The sequence below is a fragment of the Hippichthys cyanospilos genome, chromosome 9 (genome assembly GCF_059441005.1).
Source record: "Hippichthys cyanospilos isolate Australia breed blue-spotted pipefish chromosome 9, RoL_Hcya_1.0, whole genome shotgun sequence".
In the NCBI taxonomy this organism is placed as follows: Eukaryota; Metazoa; Chordata; class Actinopteri; order Syngnathiformes; family Syngnathidae; genus Hippichthys; species Hippichthys cyanospilos.
The window spans coordinates 6,787,625-6,806,348 of NC_142377.1; the positions used below are offsets into that span (position 1 = coordinate 6,787,625).

General features: G+C 41.0%; 2 protein-coding genes across 8 annotated transcripts; both read left to right on the forward strand.

Annotated features, from left to right (window-relative positions):
- The first annotated feature begins 621 nt into the window (after nucleotides 1-621).
- LOC148418652 (6-phosphofructo-2-kinase/fructose-2,6-bisphosphatase 2-like) lies at nucleotides 622-12,643 on the forward strand. Of its 5 annotated transcripts, none has more exons than XM_088422560.1 (17): nucleotides 622-772; nucleotides 977-1,057; nucleotides 1,372-1,497; nucleotides 2,409-2,505; nucleotides 2,858-2,924; nucleotides 3,033-3,107; nucleotides 3,609-3,665; nucleotides 3,758-3,882; nucleotides 4,654-4,861; nucleotides 6,132-6,278; nucleotides 6,357-6,461; nucleotides 7,618-7,747; nucleotides 7,848-7,910; nucleotides 8,629-8,693; nucleotides 9,475-9,642; nucleotides 10,652-10,714; nucleotides 10,867-12,643. In XM_088422560.1, exons 2-17 carry the CDS (start codon nucleotides 997-999, stop codon nucleotides 10,930-10,932), a joined length of 1,623 nt encoding a protein of 540 aa, XP_088278686.1. In that variant the 5' UTR covers nucleotides 622-772; nucleotides 977-996; the 3' UTR covers nucleotides 10,933-12,643. The 5 variants fall into 5 exon arrangements, with proteins under 5 accessions (XP_088278686.1, XP_088278687.1, XP_088278688.1 ...); XM_088422561.1 differs by having other exon boundaries at nucleotides 10,692-10,714; XM_088422562.1 differs by lacking the exon at nucleotides 10,652-10,714.
- A 688-nt stretch (nucleotides 12,644-13,331) lies between these two features.
- On the forward strand, nucleotides 13,332-17,952 carry yod1 (YOD1 deubiquitinase). 3 transcript variants are annotated; one of them, XM_088422566.1, is made up of 3 exons: nucleotides 13,332-13,397; nucleotides 14,402-14,614; nucleotides 16,154-17,951. In XM_088422566.1, the coding sequence occupies exons 2-3, from the start codon at nucleotides 14,407-14,409 to the stop codon at nucleotides 16,843-16,845; spliced, it is 900 nt and encodes a 299-aa protein (XP_088278692.1). In that variant the 5' UTR covers nucleotides 13,332-13,397; nucleotides 14,402-14,406; the 3' UTR covers nucleotides 16,846-17,951. The 3 variants fall into 3 exon arrangements, with proteins under 3 accessions (XP_088278692.1, XP_088278690.1, XP_088278691.1); XM_088422564.1 differs by having other exon boundaries at nucleotides 13,350-13,596; nucleotides 16,154-17,952; XM_088422565.1 differs by having other exon boundaries at nucleotides 13,350-13,526.
- The last annotated feature ends 772 nt before the right edge of the window (nucleotides 17,953-18,724 follow it).

The window sequence follows — 18,724 nt, forward strand, 5'->3', positions numbered from 1 at the left end:
TGTTTACCTCCTACACCAGCAACATAACCCCAATATATATATAAATATTAATATCTATATATAATATCTATATATATCTATATCTACAATACAATAATTGTAATTAAAAACACATTAAATGAAACATTGATTTCATTCTATATTTAAATATTAAACATTTGCTTAATCAAGCATTTGAGGGCAGCTTGGTGGAAGAGTTGTTACAAAACCAATGCTGGGCAGGTGTATTGGCCACTCTAAATTGTCCTTAGGTGTGATTGGGTGTGTGAATGTTTATTCGTCATGTGTGCCTTGCAATCGGCTGGCAACCAATCCAGGGTGTCCCCGCCTACTACTCACAGACATCTGGGATAGGCACCAGCAAGCCAGTGACCCTAATGAGGAGAAGCTTCAGGTAATGGAAAACTCTCCCTTAACGACACATTTAATGAAACATTGATTTACTTAATGAAACGTCTATATACATAATGAAACATTTGTTTAAATAATGAGCGTTTTATTTCATTATTAATAGTACATTTATTTATTCCGGCCCTCCATACTTCTCAAACCTCGTAAATCGAGAGCTCTGTTCCGTAGATGCGTGCCCGTCTATTCGCAGCTTTACGGTAGCGTTGGGGGAGTTGGTGTGACGTAGACACACACCTCCGTCGGCCGGCTTGGAAGGGCACCAGCCGGGCTGGCTCGTGCAATACCCAAGGACGGTGCGACCGAGACCTGCAGTCACCCTGCGCCATAGAGCGGTTCCGGTTCCGAACGTTCAATTTACGAGGTATATATGTTTAAAACAAAAAGCGACAATTGTTCTGATGACGTTCGAAGATGCCGCATGTTGCCAAATTTCCCGCCTCGTCGTCGGACCGATGATGTGGCAACAGAACCGTTACTCGTGATCCGAACCGTTCACCGTTTCCACAGCAAGAACATTAATATATACCATGAATATATAACACAGTATTTGGGAATTTGTGTGCAGAAGCGGTCCCTTAATCGCTCATGTCGAACCGGCGGCCTCACACCAAGAAAACAGACGAGAAGATGAATGACAAGAAATGCTGTAAGTCAATTCATTAGGTACAGTCATTTAGCTATAGAATTGTTTTTCTTGATGTTTTGTGTTTTATAGTTTCCCCAAGGATCAATAACAGATTCTGCCTATAATGTAGCTCACCGAACTCCAGTCCTCGAGGGCCGGTATCCTGCATGTTTTCCAAACTTCTCCGATTCAAATGACTGGGATCATTTTCAAGCTCATCATTTGAATCACGTGTGTTGGGGAGAAAAAAATGGAAAAGATGCAGGATACCAGCCCGCGAGGACTGGAGTTTGACACCTATGATGTAGTTAACAATGCTTCTAAATCCCATGCAGCGTGGGCATCGTACATGACAAATTCTCCCACCGTGATCGTGATGATCGGCCTGCCTGCCCGAGGGAAGACATACGTGTCCAAGAAGCTCACGCGCTATCTCAACTGGATTGGCGTCCCCACCAAAGGTAGAACGCAATGATGCTTTCTGGTATTTGCGAGATGCGTGGCTGCACAGGGAGGCATTTCAGTTTGGGCCAGCAATCAAAGTTGAACAGCCACTGGTAGAACTCCACTGTTTCTCATACTTGCTCTCATTTACAATTTAAAAATTGCAACTTAGGTTTTGTTAACCGAACACATTAGAACATACTTTTCAGAATAGCAATTCCTACCTATCCCTTTATTAAAAATCATATTTTTATTTATCTAGCATTCAAATTTCTTAAAAATATCACTCACGTTTCAGTTATAATATGTTTTCAGCTGCGGCATGGTAGCAGACTGGTTAGCACCGCCGCCTCACACGTGGAGGTAGTGGGTTCGCTTCTCCCTTGTGCCTTCCTGTGTGGAGTTTGCATGTTATCCCCGTGCCTTGTGTGAGTTTTCTCTGGCTACTCAGATTTTCACCTGCATTCCAAAAATATGCACGGTAGGTATATTGGACACTTTAAATTGCGCTTAGGTGGATTTGTGTGAACGATTGGTTGGTTGTCTTTGTGCCCTGTGATTGGCTGGCAACGAATTTAAGGTGTACCACGCCTACTTGCCAAAGACAGCCGAGATAGGCTCCGGCACACCCGTGACCCTCGTGAGAATGAGCAGTAAAGATAATATATGGATGGATGGATTACATTTTCAGCAATATTTTTGAATTCTAATAATAATTTTCAGTATTTGAATCTGACGTTGGTAAAGTGTCCGTATTGTCATGACACGTGATCAATCTAAAGGTGGTAGTTGTTTGTATTGTACATGATGCCCTGAATGTTTCCATGTGAGATCAGATTAAAAATAGGACTTGTTTAATTATGATGCTGGTAAATTTAGCCCTGGAGGCCACAGCAGAGTACTGATTGTCAATGTCATGTCACCGCAGTGTTCAACTTGGGCGTGTACCGTCGAGAGGCCGTCCGAGCCTACAAGTCCTACGATTTTTTCCGCCACGATAACGAGGAGGCCATGAAGATCAGGAAGTAAGTTCTGTTCCTAAATAACAGAACATGAAGTGTGCATTGGTGTCAGAGCTGTTATGAAATCATGTCAGACTTTACGGATCTCTCACTGCTAAATCGTGACCCAAATTTGAAAGCTGCAGCTGTCACTTGTGGCCTGAGTCAGCCTGGCTCACATAGACACTTCAAATAAATATGAATGGAATAGTTTTTTGCATGCTTATGTTTTTTTTTTTCCTCCAAACATTTCTCAAGTTTCCTGTTTGTAACATGTTCTCATCAAAATGTCTTGCTAAAACAGCGCAGTAATTTACAATAATTTCAAATCGCACGACTGCATTTTTTTGGACCTTTCCTTTTGTCTGTCTTTCAGGCAGTGTGCGCTTGTGGCCTTGCAAGATGTGAAATTGTACCTGACAAACGAGGGTGGTCAAATAGCTGTGAGTCCTGTCACCGTGCCACTATCCTTTCATTTTATTGTCCCTCATCAAAAGTCTATCTGGCTCAGCAGGATTCATGTTCTGACTCATAAAAGTTTTTGTCATCAGGTTTTCGACGCAACCAACACGACAAGAGAGCGCCGAGATCTCATTCAAGCGTTTGTGAAAGAGAACGCCTTCAAGGTGAGTTTGAATGACCAATAATGAGTCTAACGCTATCTCCCTGTTAAAAGTTTTGTTAAAAAAATCAACCCTACCCTCAAAAACCCTGCAACTTTAATTTTTTCTTACGAAAGTCCTCTAGTCTAACACACAAAGCAAATGCTGTAAACATGCCAATTAGGCTAACTAGCATCAGTTTAATGGTAATTGTAAACCTCTAAACAACTTATATTTGGCAGACATTACTCACAAGCATGTATTGTTTAAACTCTTTGGAAAGTGACCACTATTTTTGCAGCTTAAGTGACTGTCTTCTGTGTTACATCATCAAGTGTAGTACGTATGTTGCATTGTCTATGTACATTATTGCCCTCTGGTGGCCGCGGTGCACACACCAGAAAACGTGGCACAACGCCTAGCGAATTATTGCCACACACAAACTGTTTTGATTCTGCACTACACTCTGTGGCCCTCTAACACCTCACTCAGGCTCATGCGTTGGGTCTCGGCTTTTGCCAACAGGTGTTCTTTGTGGAATCTGTGTGTGATGACCCTGAGGTCATTGCTGCAAATATCATGGTAGGCATCTGAGAGCGTCTATTCATTTTCATACGCTATAGCTGTGGTATGTGTCGCCGCTCGCTCACATGCCGACAAATCACACCAAACAGGAAGTCAAGGTATCCAGTCCGGATTACCCCGAAAGGCACCGGGAGCGGGTCATGGATGACTTCCTGAAACGGATCGAATGCTACAAGGTGACTTACCAACCGTTGGATCCTGACGATTATGACAAGTAAGAATTCCAAAAAAGAAACCTGGAAATGACTGAACTGCTTTCAAAGGTTGTGTATTTTTCTTGTTAAATTATTTATTTATTTATCAGTGCATTCATTATCTTGACTGCTTATCTTCGCAAGGGTCGCAGGTGTTCATGTCCCACATGTCTTGGGGCTGTAAGCAGGGCATAACTTAAACTGCTTGCCAGCCAATTGCAGGACACACAGAGACAAACAACAAAATGTACTCAAAATGTATTTCAATTATTTTTTCAAGTGGGAATAAGCAGTAAAGAAAATGAAGGTGTGGATTTTAAAGTCATTGATGTTTTTAATTTATTATTTAAATCAATCATTTTTATGGTAGTTATTAGAACTTTGTTTTAATTAAAAATATTTTGCTTACCTGTTCAAATGCAAATTTACAGTATTCTGTTGTTGGTATTCTGTTTTTTAATTTTTATTTCATTTTCGTTATTAATGAAATTATTCATTTAATTATTTATGTTTAGAAAGCACGTTGCAATATTCGCTCTATATTGAGCTGTTTGACTAATGAGTATGTTTCCTTGTTTGATAAAAAGTCAATTCACAAGAAATCTCTCATACCTGTTTAAAAACACTGAATATAGATTTTTTTTAGAGCTTTTGAAGGCACAAAATCGCATTCAGAGCGACGATATAACGTTCCTTACCCTGTCAAAGGTTCATTTTTCCAGGACTTTGAGAAATTTTTGCAGTTCAAAAAACAGCCACTAGAGGCTGACACCGAGTTGCCCTTTTCACAGGGACCTGTCTTTCATTAAAGTGATTAATGTGGGCCGCCGCTTTTTGGTGAACCGGGTGCAGGACTACATCCAGAGCAAGATCGTCTACTACCTCATGAACATCCATGTGCACTCGCACTCCATTTACCTGTGCCGCCATGGCGAGAGCAACCACAACATCGAGGGTCGCATCGGTGGGGATTCAGAACTCTCTCCCCGTGGGAAACAGGTAAAAGGGCTTCAAACTGTTGATTGCACTCTGAGTTTAAAACTGGTCAAAAGAGTTAAATGTTGTGTATTTAATAAAACTGCATAGCTGTTGTAAAGTCCCCTTATTTTAATGTCAGCAAACCATTCAAAATAGCATATTCTGTCTGAGCTTTTAGAAACAGATATGAGAAGAATGGTGGTGCAACACATATAGACAGATGATATAACAATACTTGCAAATATTCTTTATCCTCTGCTAATATAATTCCAATATCACAACAATTTACTGAGGCGCTGTGATTTAAAGCAATGCAGGCAATGTTTGTATGTTTATTTTTTTGAAACATTGAAAAAACAGAGCAAACGACGAAAAATATCCAGTCACAAAAACTAACTGGAACCACTTACAAAAATGTGCAAAAGAAAACCAAAAAGACACCGAGATTGAAGCAGCTGCAAACAAAAACATGCAAACACATTAGGAAAAAGACATGGATGCAAAAAAAATAAAATTAAAAAAAGAGAGAGAAAAAAATGCACTGAGATAAAAACAAAAATACAAATATACTGTACACACTATGCTGCAAATTGGCGCCAGTGTGCCAACTTGCAGCCTTCTTTCTCCTAACACTTGATTTGTTTTTTGTAATTGTTCAGCGCTTTGTAGTTTGATTCAACTTTGTTTTGTTTTTCGTTTTGTGAATGCAGCATGTATTACTTGAGGCGCGTTTCTTCTAATGTGTTTGCATGTTTTTTTTTCTTGTTTGCATCTTTGTTTTTTTTTCCTTGCTGCATTTTGCCAGTTGCAGTTTGGTTACTTGCAGCATTTCTGTATGCAGCGTTGTTTTGCAGTTATTTTGTAGTTTTTAGTTTACAGCAATATGTTCTGTTTTCTGATTTGCATCATTCCTGTTGTCTACTCTTATCTGCATCATTCTTTTTTTTTTTTTTGCTGCATTCTGCCGGTTGCAGCGCATTATCCTCTGTTGGCTTTTGTATGAAAAGTAGCCTCCATGTTTAAAGTGTTTTGTTTTTATAGCCACCCCTCACACAGGCACGCATACTCATACACATTTTAAGAGGTTTAGTCGGTTCCACTCCATGATTGTCGTTGTAACAAAATAACAATTCGTCTTGGATGCATCCATCCATTTTCTATACGCTTCCTAGGGTTGCTGGCTTGCTGGTGCCTATCCTATCTGTCTCCGGGCTGTAGGTGGGGGACACACTGTGAAGCGGTTGCCAGCCAATCGCAGCCTTTATTTGCCTAATTCTATTTACTTTTTTAGTTCGCAAGTGCTCTTCGCAAGTTCATTGAAGAACATGAGTTGTCAGATTTGAAAGTGTGGACGAGCCAGCTAAGACGCACTATACAGACAGCAGAGGAGCTGGCTGTACCCTACGAGCAGTGGAAGATACTCAACGAAATTGATGCGGTCAGCAGCCCGCCATCTCAATTAGACCCAATATGAGAACGTCATTCGACAAGGATTTTGCATTGGTTTTTTTTGCAGGGCGTGTGTGAGGAGATGACCTATGATATGATCCAGAGGGCGTTCCCTGAGGAGTTTGTGTTGAGGGACCAGGACAAATACCACTATCGCTATCCAGGCGGGGAGGTGACTGACTACACCGGCCACATCTAAAACACAAAACATCCTGACTGTGAAGCTCCTGAACTTCAACACCTTCCTGCCGAGGGTGTAGAGCTGGTCCCTTCTTAAAAATGGGGACCACCACCCCGGTCTGCCAATGCAAAAGCGCTGTCTGTCCCCAATGTCGCTGCTATGTTGTAGAGACATTTCAACCAGGGCCGTCCTACAACATCCATAGTTTCCGAGAAGATCTCATCCACCTTAGGAACCTTGCCACAAAAGGTTTTTTTTACTACCTTCAGCCTCAGAACCCATCACATAGTTTCCAGACGCACCTCAGAAGAAGACTTGTTGGTGGAATTGAGGAGGTCTTTGAAGTATTCTCCCCACCGGCTCGGGTCGTCCCAAGCTTAGGTCAGCAGCGCCCCATTTCCACTAGACGTAGTAGTCATAGTGCACTGCCAGAATTGGCTCAAGGCCGTCTGGAAGTTGTGGCCTCATTTAACTCTTCTCACACACAATTTTTTACGGAGCCAACACACCACCAGGTGGTGATCAGTTGACAGCTCCACCCCTGTCTACACTTGAGTGTCCAAAACAGACAGTGGTAAATCCATCGACGCAATCACACAAAGTCGACCAGCGACCAAGTGTGTCCTGGTGAAAAGTGTACATATGCACACACTTTGAACATTGTGTTTGTTATGCGCAATCCGTGACGAGCGCAGAAGTCCACAGAACACCTCTCGGGTTCAGATCAAGGAGTCCGTTCCTCCCAATCACCCTCCTTCAGGTCTCACTGTCATTGCCCATGTGAGTACTGAAGTCCTCCAAGAGAACAAGGGAGTCCCTTGAAGGAGCACTCTCCAACATACCCTTCAACGACTCCAAACAGTGTGGATACTCTGAGCTGTTTGGTGCACAGACAAACAACGGTCAGAATCTTTTACTTTCTTTTTTTTCTTGGGAGAGATACATGTTTGGTCATTCGGAATGAGGTGCTCAAAACACCCCCCATGCATTTCCCCTGTGCAGGTTGATTTGGGAGGTTCCACTGTCTGATAGGTTTCATTTGAATTTTCATGTATTCATCTTTCTAGTGTTTATTTTTTTGCACAAGATAAGATCTCTGCATGTGATACGGATAAACCCGTAGAGATGACTTTGCCTGTTCCTTCAGTCATACCAGGACCTGGTTCAGCGTCTGGAGCCGGTCATCATGGAGCTGGAGAGACAAGGCAACGTGCTGGTGGTCTGCCACCAGGCTGTCATGCGCTGTCTGCTGGCCTATTTCCTGGACAAAAGTGCAGGTGGGTGCAGTCAGATGCACTGGACACTTTTATTCATGCAGCGCCGGTGCCACATGCTGATTGTGATGATGATTATGTTCTTGTTTTCTTCCCACAATAGAAGATCTGCCCTACATGAAATGTCCGCTCCACACCGTCCTCAAACTCACACCAGTAGCATATGGTAGAGCTCATCTTTTGTTGTTCGATTCAGTTTTCGTAGCCTAAAATCTTGCAAGGTACAGAGGGTGTTTGTACAAATGATGTTTGCGTTGGTGCCTTTTTTCCCTGAATAAGCCATCCATAAGCAGTTTAATTTTGGATCGCAAAATTGGATCGAATTCGGATCGCAGACTCAAATGCTCTGATTGAGGACTGTGAGAGGCCCGATTTATTCCATTCGAATTAGCCCTCCTCCGACCACGTAGCGTTCGAGTCAAACGTAAAAAACAAAGATTGAAGCGATAAATTGTTCATCTTTAAGTAGTATTCCAACTTTAAAACCTGGACTTCACAGTTCAAAGAGGAGTTTGAGTGCACTTCCTGGTTGGAGGTCAGACTTCCCACTTTCCTGGAATGCAGCATATTACAAAATTAAACATTGGAGAGGCATTTGATGAATGGAAAATGCTCACAACAGCCCTTGGTTTGAAAAAAGGCCTCCCATAAACTACCTTTTCTTGAAACAGGAGAAGAAGAAATTCATGTGACAAACATACATCAGTTGCACATGTGATGAATAGCTGTCATGGCACATTCCATCAAGGTTGCACTTAGGCCCAAGGATGTTGTTTCTTTGCATATATATATATATATATATATATATATATATATATATATATATATATATATATATATATATATATATATATATATATATATATTCTTCTTTTTTCCTCCAGGCTGTAAAGTGGAAATGTTTTATCTCAATGTGGAGGCTGTGAACACCCATCGCGATAGACCACTTGTGAGTATTTCTGTTTTATGTTGACTTACACAGGTCCAAATTTTCCACAAAATTAATTTGTGAAAAAAAACTTGCGTGGAGAGCATAATTTGTTTAGTTGTTATGTAAAGTGTGTGCCTTGCCTCAGTAAAGGTTGGGAAACACTCGACTAGACAACAGGTTTGTTAACGCAAATCGAGTAGAAATTTCTTGAATTAGAGTTTTGTTTTCATGCCCATCCCTAGTCTGCATTACAAGGAATCCCCACCATATGATCTTATCGACATCAACACAAATGAACTAGTACTTGAATTTTTTTACTGTATCGTTATGTTCTACAGATGTTTCATTCAAATATTTACTGTATAAATGATTTGACTGTTGTGGTTTGTGTAGGTTAGTTCTAGCACATTCTGAATTACATACTGTATGAAATTGGATTAGATTAGAAAGAGAACTCCACTGTTAACTGAAGAACCCCCGATAATGACTATCTGGCACTTTATATTCTAAAGTCTGTTGTGATTATTCCTCTTTTGATTTCTTTCCTTCCTCCTTTTGGAATGTTGCATTTCGTTAAGGTGATGATTAGCCTTTATTAGCGCTTATGGCTGGCCATGCTGCTGTGCTTGGCTTGGTATGGATGATTATACCTTTTATCGCGCTGGTTGCATCCTGATTCTATTACCCTCCTCCCCTCCACCTTTCTACCGATTCGGACCGTGTCCAGTAAGGTGACCCAGCCTTGCATCCTCTTTCTCGTCCCAGCTATACATTTTCTTTTTCCACTCACGCCTCCCAGGGTCAAATTCCCAAGGACACAGCCCTCTTACTCCGGCGGAATAGTTACACGCCACTGTGCAGTCACGACCAGGTCAAGCGCCCCCGGCTGTACAGTGCGGGAAACCAGCCCTGGCTGCCCCTCGCGCCCACGCCGTCGGCTTTGATGCCCGAGGGACGGTCGAGCCAAGTCAGTGTCGTCTTCGCCGCCGGCGGTGTTGCTAACCAGTCATCTCCCATCCCGGTTGTCACATCTAGAACTATCCCGTATCCTCGTCTTGTTTCACTGTGTGTGTGTTTAGGAATATTAATAACCAAGCGCACCCAAATATAGGAGAGATAACAATGATGAAAAATAGTATACTTAAAAAGGGAGATACATAAAGAACACTGTTAAAGTAGAAATATCTACACAGTTAACATCAAGCTTCTTGTTTTATGCTTTCACTAAAAGACAAAGCACTCACTACCGGTCATGGGAAGTACTTTTGTGGATGACTGACATGATTAAATTTGACCAAAAAGCATAATATAAAACACTACACTTACTAGAGCTTGAACTCCTACTTAAAAATCTCGACTCGCCTTTCGTGCTAATGTTAGCAAAGGACCATATAATTGTTTCATATTATGCACTTTTCTGAAAAAAATAACTCACAACAAAAGAAAATTCCATTGTTACCACAATTTTTACACAGCATATGGAGTTCTATTTTGTGCTTAAGCTTCGTCACATTTTTACAAAACTGCATTGACTTATCTCATTCAAAGTTTCAATGTATAAGAAAGTAGCCTAGTTAACCTACTGAAAAGTTTTCCTGTTTAGCTTAAAACACCCTGCTGGTACTTACTTACATTTCCGAGCTCCTGTGCGGCACCCTGGCCAGCAGCAGGACCTAGGATTTGGTTTTGTTTTGTTTTGCTTGTTTTTCTCTCTTCGGTCCCATGTTAAATCCCTCCCAATGTGTTATATTAGTCTCGTCTTTGCTAGCATTAGGCTAGTGAAGCACTGTCCCTTCTTGCAGGTGAAAAGAGAATCCAATTTGCTCACAGAAGTAAAGAACACAAAGCTTGTGGCTTGCCATATTTTTGTTTGTCTGCATGTATGTTCATAAACCTGCAGCATCCTGAACTCTAATGAAAATGGTTGCTTTCACAAAAACAGCATGTTCATATATCTGTCTGTCTTGTTGCAACAGTTGTACTCTGTTTCTCTCTTTCTCTCTTCAAACCTGACAGCCTCACTTAAGAAACATCCGTTTGTGAGTATTTTGGATGACATTTAGCAAAACCTTCCTTTTCCTCTTTCTTCTTTACCTTAGACTCATCTCATAACAAGTGTGCCTATATCACCTTAGCCATCACACCAAAAGCGGCAACTTGCACCTTCAGTTACCGATGGTTTGCTTTGCAGGGCTCTCTGTCCGAAGGATTTGACTTTGACAACCCTGAAGAAACGAGTGGCTGCATCCGCTTTTAAGTAAAGATAGACTTATGTTTGTGCAAAATCTAAACAGTGGTGCCTTGACGTACAAGTGACCCAATTTACGGGTTCTACAATTCTACAAGACGAGATGGCAATTTTTTTTTTTAATGCGAAAACAACTCAATGGAGGAAGAGTGAGGTGTATTTTCTCTCTCTCTCCCCCGCTGGCATCGCACAAATTGCCATGGCCAAAACCTCACTCTTCCTCTCCTCAATTTCCTCCTCAGATGAAACAGATTGACAATTTCTGACTCCGGAATGACAGTCATTTGAATGTTGCAAGGTACTACATGTGGCCATCCATTGTGGTACTTCCATAAATCAAGATTCAAAAGTTTTACTGTCATATGCATAGTAATACCACACAATGAAATTCTTATTCTGTTCACTTTTCCCAATCAGACTAAATTCCATAATCGAGCAAATAATAAGGGGGGCAATAAAACAAAAACCAAAGAAAAAAAATTGTAATAGAGCACACTAATATTTAGCACGCCCACTGTGTGTGATGTCACTGTCGTCAATGCTCATGAGGTGCACACACAGGTCACATACAGGTGGTGGCATTTATTTGGAAATGTGAACGACCTCACAAAAAAATCGGATTTCACAAACAAATCAAATTTGAGCATTAAGTCCTGCTGATTGAACATGGCCTCAGTCATTTAATTTTTACCCTGAATTATGAGTATTACTGCAACTTACGGAGCTCTGCGTATATAACCATGTCTTTATTATATTGCTACCTAAAGGAGCAGAACAAAGAATTAATCATGGTTGTATTCTCTACGTTGTATTTATATTAGTTTATGATTTATAGTACAGTAACTTAGTACTTGTCTTGTTTATAAAAAGCACATTTTGTATTTATTCTTAGTAGGTTGGTGCCATGTGATCGCAGAATGAAGTAAAATAATTCACTGAATGAATTAAAGACACTCTCAAGGCAACAGTATGCTCTGCAAATAAGTACAGGTATATATTGACTGAGATGTTATTATTGTCAAACTATGAGCTATCCCTTTGTCATTTTCAGTTTGTTATAATTTTCTCTCTTTTTTTTGTTTTTTGTTTTGCTTTGTGATGCAACAAAAATTTGAAGTTCAAGAGCTTGCATTGCCGCTTGAGAAAAGTGAAATGGTACTGTAACGCCCTCGCATGTGGGCTAGGAGAGCCTAAGTAACCAGTGCACCGTCTGCCATTTGTTGTTGATTACAAAGTTCTCACAGACAACACTCAATAGGCGTTCTTCCAGGCACAACCCAGCTTCGAGGAGCTTCGAAGCTCACACACAAACTGGCCCAACTCCAATTCCTGGTGTCACTCGTCCACGCCCATCAACGGTCATTACATTTAAAATGAAGTTCGAAATCCTTAGGTGACATGTATTTACTGTTGGCTTACGGAATGATTTATAACGATTTGTTTCCTCATGTTTTGTTAATGGTATCCATTACTACAAATATTATCAGATACAGGTATTTTATTTCATGACACTTTTATTCAGGGTTTTCATTAAAAGAAAGTAATTGCGGAAAACAGTTTATTGATGCCAATACTTGTGCCTTCTTAATTGATAAAAGGAATTTAATTTGAAAACGTATTACAGTATATTACTTGTATTTGTGTTTGTATTTTCAAACCAGCTTGTATTTGCACATTTTCCCGTCATATTTGAAAATGCAATTAAATAACTGTCAACGCAGTACTGACTGACTTGTTGATTATTATTATTAACAATACATCCCATTTTTAAATGTCAAATTTAATAGAATGTGCACAACTACCACCGGCTCTCTCTAGTGGTACTTAACAGAATTACTCGGTTATTGTTGAAATACTGGTAGCATCGGACACTCGAGGTTGGTTTAGTTGAAGTAAACAGAATCCGCCAGTAAACGAAAGAAGCAATAAACAGAACCAAATACTATACTATCAATTAACCGAACCAAATGTACAGCTAAAATCTCAATGGTGGCCTGTCATGATGGTTTGACGTCAGCTTTCGAAGATGAAGCTATCTTGACAAGAGTGTTCCTTCCTATCACGTGCGACGGGGAAAACTTGAAAACGAACGAACTCGTTGTGCTGGTACGTCGTCAAAAAGCAAGGCAAGGATACAGACTATAGCAGCAGTCAATCGGACCACCTTAATTTGATCATGCACTTTTGCAATGGTGTTTAAAAAACGATATTTTTTAAATGTATATATTTTTTAAGACGTAATCACTATTCCTTCGGTATCAATTTTTAGTAAATTATCCCCAACACGGCCGCCGGTCCGCGCAAGGAATATGTGTGACAGGAACCGGTCCGTGACACAAAAAAGGTTGGGGACCACTGTATTAGAGCACTTACGGTAGTGGTCACGTAATGATGTCACGTATACGTTTTTGACGTCTCACCCCGCCCGGTGTTTGTGTGTGCATTGTTTGGACGCTGGAAACGGGTGGCTACAGGTAACAAATCGAGAAAAAGAAAGTTGTCGCTGCCGTCATTAATTGTGCTCGCTCTCGTCGAGGACGAGAACAGGACGAAAATGGACACTTGGAACGAGAATGTCCTCTGAAAGCTAAGTTAATGTACAGGTTAGCATGCTAGCCCGAGATAGCTTCGCTCGACACATTACCCACCTTCCACCTCTGGTTCATAATAATGGTAATTCGTATAAGTTTATTTGACGCAGATTGCGTGCCAGCCTCTAAAATTGTAAATTGTTTTGCTAACACGCTCAAGCTGCAGTTTAGCGTTCGAACAACAGAAGAGCAAAACAAAGCAATGTTGCTGTCAGGTCGGGTTTTTTGTTGGTGTGCGGGCTTATTGTCTGTATATTAGAACAGTGACACAACCAACTTTCTAAACCAGATAATACAAATGTTGACCGTCTAGATATTTTTTAAAGCCTGCACTATACAAAATATCTGTTTATTGGGGGGAGGGTCTTTATTTTTGAGGAAAAGGCGTAGATTGATGTTTTCGTGAGAAACGTTTTTTTTGTTTTGTTTTGATTTTGTTTTGATTGAAAAGTTCTTACGATAATAAAAAATATCTTCTATATATGAAAGTTTATATTATTTTTGAAGGGAAAACGTTGTTTATTATTGAAGTTCTGTCTATGGTGATAAAAGTTTTACATATACAGTATTAGTTTGAGACGAGATGGTTAATAAAAGAGCAGGTGTATATTTTGCTACCCCCAAAAACTAAGCTTTCAACAATGTGTTTAATCTATGTATTTGAGCATAGAAGTTGTCCCCTTTCACCTAAACCGTATACAATTTTGTATTTTTTAAATTTATATATTGAACATCTTCAAGAAAATAATTAGAATATTTATGGAAATAAGTGAAGTCATATTATGGATTTTTAAAACGTCAGGTGGGTGTGTCATTCACAAAGGGAGTTATAAAGTTTATGTCCAAACTCATTGCTTTTGTCAAGTTTCCGTATTTTCCTCCATTAGGCAGGATGTTGCGTCTTCGCTGTAAGACAAAAAACGGAAGTCACGTGATGCATGGCTTGACTCACCAATCGTGTGTGCAAGAGTTAAAAAGCAAAGTGGAGGAGCTGACCGGCATCCCTTGCGCGGTGCAGAAAATCATGGTGGGCTATCCTCCCTCCAGCCTGGACCTGCGCAACGGGGATGCTCACCTCAAGGACTACCCCATCAAATCTGGTATGAAGCCATTGTCACACTAAAGCATTTATACCCGGGGCAGATGTTACATTTGTTGGCAGTTTGTTGCATTTCTATCCAGCACATTTGCTTGGACACAATTTACTGTATATATACATTATTTAGCTGATGAGGAATAAGACTAATATTCTTTAACACTAAGGTTGAATAAAGGAAAAAATATTTCTTTCATTTGACTTCACCACTAAAACCCTTCAAAATATAGTATTGTCTCTTGAGTACTATCCTGGCCGTGCCTACACTGAGCAAAACACTGTATGATGTGATAATTGTCTTGGGCGTATCTTGTACTTGTCACCTTGGTAATATACCAGCCACAAATTTGACGGTAATCATAATAAAGCTCTAGCCCTCTGTTGGGTTATTGTAAGATACATAGCATGAATCTTTGTTATGTCTGTCAGAGCCGCAAAATATGACTTTCGCCCTGCAATTTGGGGGAAGATAAAAATCCTTTTTTAAGAAGGAAATAAACGTCACATTTTCTTATTGATTTGGGTTAGCGTTGTGATTAAAAAAAAAAAAAAAAAAAAAAAAAAAGTATATATCTAAAAACTACTTCTCAAAGTGTGGCATTTGTACCACAAGCGGCTTTTGTCGTATTTACCAGTAGCTTCTACTTTCAAATGAGATAAAAGGAGACCCCTGGCTTTTACCCATTGTAAGATTTGTCTGGCACACCTTTTATGCTGGATGCCTTTGCTGATGTCACCACCCACCCATTTTTTTAATTTTTGTTTAATCATTTAGTAAAAACGTTTTCAAACTTTACTGAGATGCCATTTTATTTGTGTGCAGTATATTTAACATGGTTAGTGTTAAAAGGATACTATAATTTATTTAACTGTTTTCAGCAGAAAAATGTAATATTTTGCCTGCACTCAATTCGGTTAATTATTTTAAAACACATTTTGCCTCTTGTTGTCAATTGAAAATGGTATCACATTTACTCAAGGTCTCAGGTTAGGGTTACCCAATCACTGGCTCAGCTTGTGAACACAAGTCATACCTAAAAAAAAGCCGAGCTGTGATTCTTGCAACGGTATGGCTTCCTTTGAAGCAATGACTTGCATCTCTTCATTTTCTGGTGGCCTCTCAGAACATTTCTTGCTTAACTAAGATGGAGAAAATTGACAGGCAGCGCATTCTCCCTGTGTACTGTGCAGTATTACTGCCTGCGTCATTTCACTCTTTGTGTAGCGGTATCGCAGCAAAAGAGCCCAGCTATATTGGGCGCCCCTGCGCTGCACTATCAGCGGGGGAAAGATGTACTGGGAAGGAGATTTGTTTACAATGGCAGCACATTGGTATCACAGAAAGTGCAAAATGTAAAATCTAACTTAAGAGGCAAATATGTTGGTATCAGTTGAATGCGTGTACATAGTGGAGCATCTGTATTCAATTTGCACTTGATAGTTTTGCCAAATTTATTATAGAAAAATTGTAGCTGCTGGTCCACTGAATGAAAAACGACAGTTGAGGTTCCAGTGTAGTAATGTGGCGTGGTGGTGCCCGCAGGTGACACGCTCATTGTGGAGGAGGAGAAAAACAAGAGCAAGGTGGGCCCCCATCCCGTGGTCAACAAAACACCACGGCTGAACACTTTGCCGGCTCTGGCGCGCCGCGCGGTGCCGGCCGACAACTCGTGCCTGTTTACCAGTATCAATTACGTGATGGAGGGCGGCGTGTACGACCCGGCGTGCGCTCCCGAGCTGAGGGGCCTCATCGCCCAGATCGTGTCCAGCGACCCGGCGGCGTACTCGGAAGCAGTCCTGGGCAAGAGCAACGAGGACTACTGCGCCTGGATCCGGCGCGACGACACGTGGGGGGGCGCCATCGAGGTGTCCATCCTGTCCAAGTTTTACCAATGCGAGATTTGCGTGGTGGATACTCAGACGGTACGCGTGGATCGCTTCGGGGAGGACGCCGGCTACCGCAAGCGTGTGCTGCTCATCTATGACGGCATCCACTACGACCCGCTGCAGAGGGAGGCGCCCGGCTCTCCCCCCCAGACGGTCTTCTCCACAACCGACGACATCATCTTGGCGCAGGCCCTGGAGCTGGCCGACGAGGCTCGCCGCAAGCGGCAGTTTACGGACGTCAACCGCTTCGCGCTGCGCTGCATGGTGTGCCAGACGGGCCTGGTGGGACAGAAGGAGGCACGCGAGCACGCCAGGGAGACGGGCCACACCAATTTTGGCGAGGTCTGAAACGGATTTGCTTTGGTTTTTTTGTGCTACCCCTCCACGTCTGTGGCCATCTACCTCGGTGTTCTCCCAACCCCTTCCTGAGCCAAGGTGCGGATATCGCGCAAGTAAAAAGCTCAGATCACACCACCAAACAAAAATGGCAACAAGTATGAGTGAATTAGGGCTGAACACTTTTCAATAATAAAATATTCCCCCTCCATGTTACAGTTGCGTTTTAATATAATTATTTCCCCCAAATGTCAACTTTCTTGGTCTTTTATGCTAAAATCAAAACAGTTTAGCTTGCAAATTATAACCAAATAACTGGCGTACACGTTCGTCATAAAAATAGCAATGCTAACAAATTTATGGCTTTAACTAAATGTTCGTGACTAATGAAACAACGTATGCATGATGGATACCACGTTATTTTCATACCCTTATTACTAAAAGTACGCAACTGTCAACTGATACCACAAGTACTTTTGATGAAAATTTTCCAAAAAACAAGGACAGATCATTTTAGAGGAAGACCCCACCTATAAAAATGTGACATTTTCCTTTCCGTTTTATATCCAAAATTGTGATTTCCAGTTTGTGGTCGTAAAACTGCTCCAAGAGAGCAGCCTTAAAGTGACACCTAAGATTTGGACCGTTTATCATTAAAAGATAAAAATTTGACGATTATAAATACTTGCAATAATGACCTACAGTATGTTATCATTGAATTATATGACATTTGGGAGTGGCCCTTCTCCGGAGGCGGCTGTGTTTTAGCTACAGACAATGGTAAATGCAGCCCCTCCAGCAGCACCTGCTGTCCATAATGAAAAAACAGTCTAAATCTTACACAGTGTCCCTTTAATTCCAACTTCTCCTTGTGCCTGTGTGGGTTCTCATTGGCTTCCTCCCACTTTCCAAAAACATGCTTGGTAGGTGTATTGGACACTTCAAATTGTCCTTAGGTGTGATTGGGTGCGTGAATGGTTGCCAGTCTCTGTGTGTCCTGCAATTGGCTGGCAACCAGTTCAGGGTGTCCCCTGTCAACCTCCCTGTAGACAGCTGATATAAGGCACCAGCAAGTATATATGGTATACTCCCAATTTAGATTTTTTTTTTTTTTTTTTTTTTTGGGGGGGGGGGGTCTCTTCCCTATTAAATATAGTACTTACCTATTTGTGTTTTCTCACACCAACAAAAAAATAAGGATGCAACTCTAACTGCAATTATGAACTTTGGGTGTTCTTTTTCTTTTATTTTGAAGGGGGGTGGGCAGTCCAGTTACTAATGGATTACAGTATTATGAGTGTATTGTTGACACCAGTTGGATACACGGGTCAATTGTACACTAAAGAAAGCGCATGAAATTGTTTCCCTGTCACTATACATCGTTCGCTTAGAACAAAGATGCGTTATTTGTAGGGACTAAATCATTTACAAACCACTGAAGTGAAATTGTTGCGCAGTGATAGGGAGCCACTGGTCTACCTCACGTCATCCATCGACATCCACAACACTTTGTCTCCTACTTTTAATGACTCACTCGGCACTCCTAATGCCATTTTTATTAATAGAGATTGAATCAACATTTGTCTCCGTTTTACAGTTTCTCTGCCAACACTCTGCATTTGCCCTTAATTTGCTATATTCCTATTTTCATTATTGCTTTCATTGGGCGGAAACCTCCAACGGTTTATCAATATCCAAAACAACAGGAGACTCAAAAGACATCTAGTTTGGTGAACCATTAACCTTGCGTTGTCAAAGAAAGAAAGACATTTTTAAGACTTGAGATTGCTCACAAATTTGTAAATGTAAGATGAATGTGAAGATGGCAATAGAATCAGAATGGGCCATTGGCCAAGTATGACCAGTATATTCACCTTAAAAGTTGTCAAGC

Excerpts from the sequence above, each read along its gene's own strand:
- yod1 (XM_088422564.1), top strand. The coding sequence starts at position 13,533 with ATGCTAGCCCGAGATAGCTTCGCTCGACACATTACCCACCTTCCACCT. Across the intron at positions 13,597-14,401 it reads ACCTCTGGTTCATAATAATG|GCAGGATGTTGCGTCTTCGC; the intron begins GTAATTCGTATA and ends TTCCTCCATTAG. Across the intron at positions 14,615-16,153 it reads GGACTACCCCATCAAATCTG|GTGACACGCTCATTGTGGAG; the intron begins GTATGAAGCCAT and ends TGGTGCCCGCAG.
- LOC148418652 (XM_088422559.1), top strand. The coding sequence starts at position 997 with ATGTCGAACCGGCGGCCTCACACCAAGAAAACAGACGAGAAGATGAAT. Across the intron at positions 1,058-1,371 it reads GATGAATGACAAGAAATGCT|CGTGGGCATCGTACATGACA; the intron begins GTAAGTCAATTC and ends AATCCCATGCAG. Across the intron at positions 7,911-8,628 it reads ACTCACACCAGTAGCATATG|GCTGTAAAGTGGAAATGTTT; the intron begins GTAGAGCTCATC and ends TTTTTCCTCCAG.